The sequence below is a fragment of the Oryza sativa genome, chromosome 6 (genome assembly GCF_034140825.1).
Source record: "Oryza sativa Japonica Group chromosome 6, ASM3414082v1".
NCBI classification, from domain to species: Eukaryota; Viridiplantae; Streptophyta; class Magnoliopsida; order Poales; family Poaceae; genus Oryza; species Oryza sativa.
The window spans coordinates 26,504,269-26,512,988 of NC_089040.1; the positions used below are offsets into that span (position 1 = coordinate 26,504,269).

Consider the following 8,720-nt stretch of genomic DNA (forward strand, 5'->3'; position numbering starts at 1 on the left):
CATATGTTAATCGGAGGACTAAAAATAAAAAATAATTGATAAGTAGCATTCTGTTACTAGAAGAGAAATACTACCCTCATCCTTTAATATTTAAGGTTGATTAGTTCAATTTTAAACTACGTTAAAAAAAGCGGAGGGAGTACTATTATCGTGAGGGACAACTTTATATGTACTTATGAACATTACTTTGCAATGTACGTACAGCTCTAGCTGGACGGCGAGAGCATAGAAGCACTCGCTGAACAACACCATGAAATGATATTTTGAGTTTACAGCATTAGTTCACAGATACAAGGCTTCGTTACAACAAAATACCCTTCCCTGACAAGATCTTCCCCAAAAGATCACACACCTAAGTTCAGATGCAGGTGATAGATCTTGAGCATAAAAAATTGAGCATAAAAAAAGAACAAATTCATCTTGAAGCAAAAAACAAAGCAAGCGAAGCAGAAATTTCGAACATGGAAAAGCAGCACCAACATTACCTGGCTCAACGCTGCTGCAAAATAGCTCATCATCCTCATCCTCATTGTGCCCCCAGGTTCTGTAGATTATATAGTCAATACAAGTATATCACAGCAACGGAATTTCAAAGAGAATCAGTTGACTGTGTTAAAATATAATTATATTCACCAGTGCTCTAGGAATAAGAAATTACTTTGTACATAACAGATAAAATGTATGCTACTGCAAAAACCAAACAAACTAATAATGCAAAGTTCAAATACTCTGACAAAGGTTTTTCAAGTAACTACAGTCTATATATATTCCTTTCCTTGCCTGAGAGTTGAGATGATCAGATTGGCACACAATAGCTAGAACGGGAAACCAGATCAAATTGGACAGCATTACATAACAGCAAACCTCCCAAGTCTCTCTATTGCGTCCATTACAATGTGCGATTTTACGACCAAATATGTTAGCCTAACAAAGCAAGCAAATACAAAGCAATTTAGAGCTAGAATCAATGACTGATGCATGTACCGAGTTATAAAGAAATAGCATCACTCGTATTACAGCAAACAAGAGCAACTCTCCACCTAAATGTACATAGGAGAACTGAACCCATGGGTAGACTATGTGCTCAGAGGAACTTTGCAGGTTGCTTTATTGTGGCCATAACCCTGGCACCTGCTGCACCGCACTGCCCTTTTAATTGCGATGCGTGGGTCTGCCGGCTTCTCCTTTGGCCTGCCAACCCGTCGTCGGGTTCTTATTGGGGTTGCATGTGTTACTGGACTTTGAGATTGATCACTTAATATAGCAGGAGGCAGCATAACATCGGGTATTGGATTTATCGACATGGAGTAGGTCAAGCGGTAGCATTCTGTTCTGAAATACTTCACACAGTAATCGTAAGGGCAGTGTCCAATCCGCTCTATTACTGCAATTGCATGCATGCATGGCAACCCAGAAATATGCCACTTTCGGCAGGTACACTCCCATGCATCAATATTGACAACATTAACAGAATCATCACACACCTTGAACACATTGCCATTTTCATTACTTTCAGAAGGGATGACGTTCAGGGTGTGGGCTTTGCTCACTTCTTCCTGCAATTTCTGATTAGCTGCAGGTGTTAATAACTCAGCCCACGCATTAGAAGACTCCCTGCGTGTGTACATCATCTCCATGAGCTTGCATCTTATCATGTCAACTAACTGGACAATTGAAAGCTCGTATCTGGTGGGGATCCACTCAACAATAGTGCTAGGAAAATTGCATGAATACTGCCCATGCCTTGACCCTTTGAAAAAGGCATCTGACCATCGCTCGGGTTTAATCTCCAGAAGCCATTCAGCAAGCTTGTCAGATTCACCTTTGATTAGTTCAATATACTGATTGAACTCGTCAACTGTGCATGCATATATGGCCTTCTTAAGATGCTCAACCATGACATCTCTTGCTTCTTCGGTCCATGCATCATCCAATTGTGTCTTAAATTCTTCAATAAGATAGTCCACACAGTATCCGTGGTGACTGTCAGGGAAAACCAAAGGCACTTCATCCCATAGTCCATTTTCTCCATTCGATATGAATGTTATGGCACGGGAAGCTGACACAGAAGATTTAAGTTGCTCAAGAAACCAATGCCAGTGTTCACTGCTCTCATCATCCACTACAGCAAATGCAACTGGGAACACATCACCTTCACTATCAACAGAAGTGGCAGTAAGTAGCTTCCACTGCTTATTTGGTTTTGCAGATATTACATCAAGAAAAAGTAATGGTCTGCACCCATGCTCAAAACCATGAAGCGATGCATGGAATGCAACAAACAAACGAAATTTTGAATCTTCCATAGGTACTACAGTGGCCACACTTTGAGGGTTTGTCTGCATGATCCGTCCACAAAACCAAGGTAGCTGACTGGTTACCTCATCGTGTGTGCTATGAAGTTCCTTTTGAGCAATTGATCTTCCACGCCAAGCCTGAGAGTAATTTAGGCATAGTCCATACTCACGCTGAAGATCACTTGCAATATCTCTTGGCCTGTAGTTTGGACTATCGCGTAACTTTTCTTTTATAACACTAGCAACCCATCGCTGAGAAGCCAGACGATGACTTTTGACTGTCTCTGATTCACAGGTGTGGCTTTCAGATATTTTCTTGATCATGAATTGCTTCTTGGCAGGGGATTTGGAAGCATGTATTCGCCAAGGGCAATCTTCACCAGTACATTCCGCAGTCACACGAGATGAATCATTCTTGATAAATCTGTAATGGAATTTATGGGCAATGGCATACTTATGTAAGGCATCACGGAAATCTTTAGGACCATCAAACACTTGACCAACTCCAGTAATCACATTCTTCCATGTTGCACAGATCTTCTGCCTCTTAGACCCATCCTGAGTCGTTGGCACAACTGCAGTGGTATCTACAGGAGTACCAGAGTCAGCAACAACAATCGATGCCCTGCAAAGATGTCTTGTGTCAATTTGGCAAAGAAATTGACAAGAAATTTACGACAAAACTAGATAGGTACCTGTTGTCAACCTTCTTTTTCATGACATAGATGTATGTAGTCTCAGATTCTGCATGGAACTCAACCATGCGGTGTAGATCCTTGTCATTGGAAATAGAAATCAAGGTTTTCTTATTTTTTGGAAGGAAATACTTGAACACAAACTGATCGACTCTGATATTATTCAGCGTTGAAGATATTTCATGCTTGAATGCACTGAACGTCCAGTCACTTTTGACAAGCATTGCGTGTGCTTCTCCACCAGAGTAAGACATTAGTCCATCAGCATCTGTGCTGAATTCTCCACCTACTTGAAGAACAGCCACAATTTCTCCCTTCCCCATGAGCGCTTATGTCCTAAAATACAAGCGATCAATCCAACAATTAGGCTTATGTAAAAAGTTGTGACTTTCAGGGAAATGAGTCACATGAGTTAGCCTTAGTAGGAAAGCAACTATTTGCTTAGCGATTAATAAGCAAGATTCGAGAATCCTGAAGATTATATGGATTTTCCAACAGAACAATTTACCTCAAGGATTTCATAATCAGACCTGCAGACCTTGTAGTTTCTCTTTTGTAAATTCAAACAAGGGCAACCATGTGAAACTACAGGGGTGTAAAACAGTGTGGTTGTGAAGCACAAACTCTGCCTGGTCAAGTAATGATGAACGGTAGAACTTAAACATTGGTTTAGCTGGTCCCACGTGTCCAATTATGATCGAATTGGTGGGTGACCTGGACCCAGGAATTCAGGGCTTTAAAGAAGGTTTTAAGGCTAGCTGCCCTTCTAATTTCAAATTCGACAACACAGGAATTGTGTACCTTGCCCAGCCCAGTATTCAGGCATAATAATAACTACGCATTCACGCTACTTTTCCAAATCATGTAAACAAGATTTACCAAGAATCCATAATGGCCAATTGCATAACTAAGATGGCAGAAATTAGCTGAATTCAGAGTAAAACAAGTAGTAGTACCACTCCTGCCAGAATCCCAAACCCGCAAGCAGCCGCGGAGCGGAAGCACTAAAATTTATTCATCGGAGGAGGCCAATAATACACTAATCTTTCGAAATTTTACAAAGCTAAGAAGTAATATAACCGCCTCTCTTTATAGTGCTGTGTCGAACAATCAAGTTTTGCCGGACGAATCGAATCGATAAATTCACGAACCGTAGCAGACGCACTTCGGGGGTTACCTACGATGGATCAGCGGTCCACCGGCGGCGACGGCGGCGGCGGTGTCGCTACGGGAGGGCGACGCCCGGCGGTGGCGCGCGCTAGGGCTCCACGTCAACGGAACCCGCGGCGGGGGGGCGGGGGCTCCCCGACCCTGAGGCGGGAGAGGAGAGGAGCTACGACGAGGCCTCCCTCCCGGCTGCTGCGGCGTCGACGGCGACGGCGACGGCGACGGCGACGGGCGGGCACGGCGACCGGGGGAGATAAGGCGCGTCGTCGTGTAAGTCTGCGGCCACGGATCTAGGGTTTGCGCGCCGGGCCTACTTGTCAGAAAACGTCTCACGTGCTGGGCCGGCCCACCAAGAACCAACTCAGTAGGCCGGGCCGCCACCATCTCCCTGGATCGTGGGCCCAACGACAGTAGCTGGGCCAACTGATTCCTGGGCTTTGATGCAGCCCATCAAGAGGCTAGACAACAAACAACTTTTCACAGCAGAAGCCATTTTCTCCACGCGAAAATGATGTGTAAAAACACATATTAACAGATAGACAGACAGAGATCTCCAATCTGAAACCGTTGCCATTTTTACATCCTTTTTACCGCCTCATCATGGAGATAATGATGATGGGGCTGTCGGTCGAAGGTGACAGGAATTTGTGGCGTGATTAAATTAATTAATTTATTGGTCGAGCCACCGCATCGCAGACGCAGGGAGGGGCCGGATCGATAGAGCTGAGAGCCACGCTAGGTGCTCCTGTTGTGTCAAAAGACCTGGCACTACTAGCGATCGATTGTCCGTTAATTTTGCTTTTTAAGTTCTTCCCTATCCGTTTCATATTATATGTCATTTGCAGGGTTCACCCTACCGCCGGTTACCGCGGTTACCGGCCGTACCGCGGGGGGTCGGTAACCCTTACCGACGGTAGGGTTTGAGCAAATTTTGCTCAAATTCAAAATTTTCAAAAATAACCAAAAAAAATCATGGATGTATAGCTTGATTTGTATGTTGTTATGGTGTAAAAATTTCTTGAAAAATAGTAATAGAAATTCAAATTTGAGCGCAAAAACTAATGTCGATTAGAAAATAGAAAAAATAATTAATGTAATGGGCCAAATATGCACTGTTCAGGAGGCCCAATAAGGCCCAACAGTGGGGGGAAAATATCTACCGCATCTCTTCCTGGTTTCTGTCGCGTTCTTCTATTTCTTTCCTCTCTCTCTCACAGCTGCGCATTGCTTCGAAGGGGCGACGAGGACTGCCGCGCCAGATCCGCCGCCTCCGTGCCGGCGTGGCTGATTTCCGCGCGGTATGCAGCGGTAACCGCGTGGTAGGAGGCGGTTACCGACTGGCTCGCCCACCAACAGGTATGCGCATGAAAGGGGGCGGTTACCGCGAGATTTGTCCGGTAACCGTGCGGTTTGGGAGAGAAACCGTAGCCTGTTATTTACGTTCGCTGCTATTGTTGAGCACGGTAATCGTTGTTTAAACCGCGGTAACCGTGGTTGATACCGTGGTTACCGTGCGTGAAACCGTGGTATATGTTTTTTTATACTGTCATATGAACATATTAGGTGAAAACATTGTGAATATGAATTATATTTGGGGATTATGTGAAGTACGTTGGGAATATGAGTTTATTAGCGAATTTGGTTGCCCGTACTTGCCTAAAACCATGCATGTGAAGTACATTTGATTGTTTTGTTGTATACATGCCCGAATTTGGGTGCAAGCTTAGCTGTATACATATTATTGCGTTATGAGAGGTATGTTTATAATTCCTAGTGATAATTTTTCATGCATTTCATACAGGGTGGAGATGGCAGAAAGTAGGGACCTTGTGTGGGAGCACGGGGAGGATTTTGCACCTGGATGGCGTTGTAAGTATTGCCATCAGAGGAAGAAAGGTGGTGGGGCCACACGACTAAAAATGCACTTGGGACACAAAGGGAAGGGGGTTACATATTGCAATTCAGTGCCTCCGGATGTCCGTGATTTCTTCAAGCGTGAATTGGAGAGGATAAAACAAACAGGTGACAAGCGTCAGAATGATAGCAATAGAAGGGTTGAAGCGGCAGGGGTCAACTATTATGACCTAACAGGTGATGCCGACGAGGAGGAACAAATGGAAGCAGCCATGGCAGCCTCATGACAAGAGGAAAACTTCAGGAGCCACGTGGAGGAGCGTGGTGGCACTTATGAGCATGGTGGTGGGAGTGGATCCGCTCAGCTCGAGGCACGGAAAGGTAGAAGTAACCCAATTACCAGTATGCTACGAAGGGCTACATCTCATAGGGAGTCACCTGCTGTAAGAGATTACAATCTAGCATCTGCCAAGTTCCCTGTGCAGACACGCATTGACATAGGATTCTTCACAAAGAAGGGGAAGCAAGCTAGGCAGGCCATTGGTGAGTCATGGGCAAGGTTCTTCTTTACCGCCGGCATTCCAGGTAGAAATGCCGATAATCCATACTTTGTCAGTGCCGTTCGGGAGACACAAAAGTGGGGTACGTATGTATTTATTAAGGAATTACATTTTTCTAACACATTTTTCTAATTACTTCATACGTCAATTAACAGCGTCCCCATTGCAACAACCGCCCGGATATAAACGGAAACGTCCTATTAAGGGAATCCGTTTTATTTTTAATTTGTTCCACCAACAATGTTTCAGCAAGTGTACTTGTGATGTTTTACTATATATGAATGAAATGTTGCAGTGGATTTTTTGTATTGTTTAATATTTTCCATCTGATGGACACGTGGTTTGTTGATGTACACGGGGTTTAAGTGTTGCAAATGGCTTCAAATCGTTTGTTGCATACGTTGAACCAAATTGTTTCATCTAGCGATCTGACTGTGTTTCACATTTTTTAAGAATTGAAACATTCTTTCGCTATTTACTGAAACATTGTTTTTATATAGGGTGAAACAACATCTGATTTTTTAGAAACCGTTGTTGTCGACGAGTGATACTTACGGACCTGATGAGTAGAGTATTAGGGTATGTCGGAACGAGGGTCTACGTAGTACGGCATCAAGCAGACAAAAGACAAGGATTATATTGGTTCAAGCCCCTTGTCAGGTAATTGCCCTAATCCAGTTTATATGAGATTGATGATGATGAGAACAGATTACAAAGAGAGTAGTCGAAACAAATGGTACCGACGAGATCGTAGTCGAGGGATTCGACGAGATCTCCCGGCGAGTTGACTCCGCGTACTCCGGCTTCATAAACTTTGTTGGGTGTGTTGGCGATTGAATTGGATGTCTTGAACCCCTGCCAGGGGGTCCCTTTCATACCGTGTATCATCTTGATCCCCAAGAAAGGTTTGAGGATATCGGATCTGATACGGTATAACAGAAACTCTATCTATTCCGAGTAGAACTTTGGAAATCACTTGACTCGTAGAGATACTTTCCATAACATGAGTCGGTTTCCTCATGACATTCATAGGAACAATCCGTATACGTGAAGATAAACCTTATCGGTATATTTCATAAGTCGCAGGATAGGAGGTATACCTTATCTATAACCCTGACAGTTGTTTCATACATTGTAGCAAAATGTTTCATGAGGTGATTTGGTTGTGTTTTAGTTTTCTAAAAGAGTGAAACATTTTCGATCTATTATGTGAAACATGTTCGATCTATTTGGTAAAACAGCGCCTGATTTGAGTCTGATTTGTAGGCGCCTCGGGATCATCCCAAGCAACCAGTACGTTCTTTGCCGACGTTTTCACGCGTCTAAGTTCACTAAGGGTGTGTTTAGTTCATGTTAAAATTAGAAGTTTAATTGAAATTGGAATGATGTGACAGAAAAATTGAAAGTTCGTGTGTGTAGAAAATTTTAATGTGATGAAAAAGTTAAAAGTTTGAAGAAAAAGTTGTAACTAAAGCAGGCCTAAGTCCATGCATTTAACTCTCGGCCACGTTCACAACAGCTAAATGTACAGCTAGACTGCCTAGACTGCTAGACAGGGCACTTCACATAAAAAATCATATGAAGGTTTCTTTTAATAATAATTATAAATGTAAATTATAATCTTGTAATAATTAATACTTAGAAAATTAATTATATACTAATATTTTTTTCTTTTTCTTTTACAAATCAATTCAGCATAAAAGTTGTTTAGAACGAGGCTTAAACTCACCATTACTTAGGGCATGTTTGGTACGGCTCCAACTGCTAAATTTAGCTTCAGAAGTTGGGTCTGGAGTAAAGTTGTAGAGCTACCCAAACCCAGCTCCACAACTCTAGTTTATTTTGTAAGAGAGCTCCACCCAGCTCCACTCCCGGTTTTGATGGAGTTAAAACTGTTTGGCTGAGCTCTAGCTCTAGGAGGAGTGGAGTTGGAGCTGGAGCTGGAGCTGTGCCAAACAAGCCCTTAACTGTTAGCAAGGAGCACTTAAGACTAGGGCTCAACTAATTTAACAAGTTAAGGGTTTTCTCCAAAACTTTTGTGATGGTTTAAGAGAATCTAAGCATCTCCTTAGCTCGTGGGCTTTCTGTTTTTTACCATCCCTCTGATTTGTGGCTCCAAGGAGAGCTCAATTATAGAATTTTATTTT

At 43.0% G+C, this 8,720-nt stretch overlaps 1 protein-coding gene across 3 annotated transcripts; it reads right to left on the minus strand.

Annotated features, from left to right (window-relative positions):
- Positions 1–816: 816 nt before the first annotated feature.
- Positions 817–4,445, minus strand: LOC4341585 (uncharacterized). 3 transcript variants are annotated; one of them, XM_015788855.3, is made up of 3 exons: positions 4,174–4,445; positions 2,993–3,328; positions 817–2,922 (listed from the first exon to the last, which is right to left on the minus strand). In XM_015788855.3, the coding sequence occupies exons 2-3, from the start codon at positions 3,313–3,315 to the stop codon at positions 1,077–1,079; spliced, it is 2,169 nt and encodes a 722-aa protein (XP_015644341.1). In that variant the 5' UTR covers positions 3,316–3,328; positions 4,174–4,445; the 3' UTR covers positions 817–1,076. The 3 variants fall into 3 exon arrangements, with proteins under 3 accessions (XP_015644341.1, XP_015644339.1, XP_015644340.1); XM_015788853.3 differs by having other exon boundaries at positions 4,170–4,445; XM_015788854.3 differs by having other exon boundaries at positions 4,158–4,445.
- Between the last annotated feature and the right edge of the window lie 4,275 nt (positions 4,446–8,720).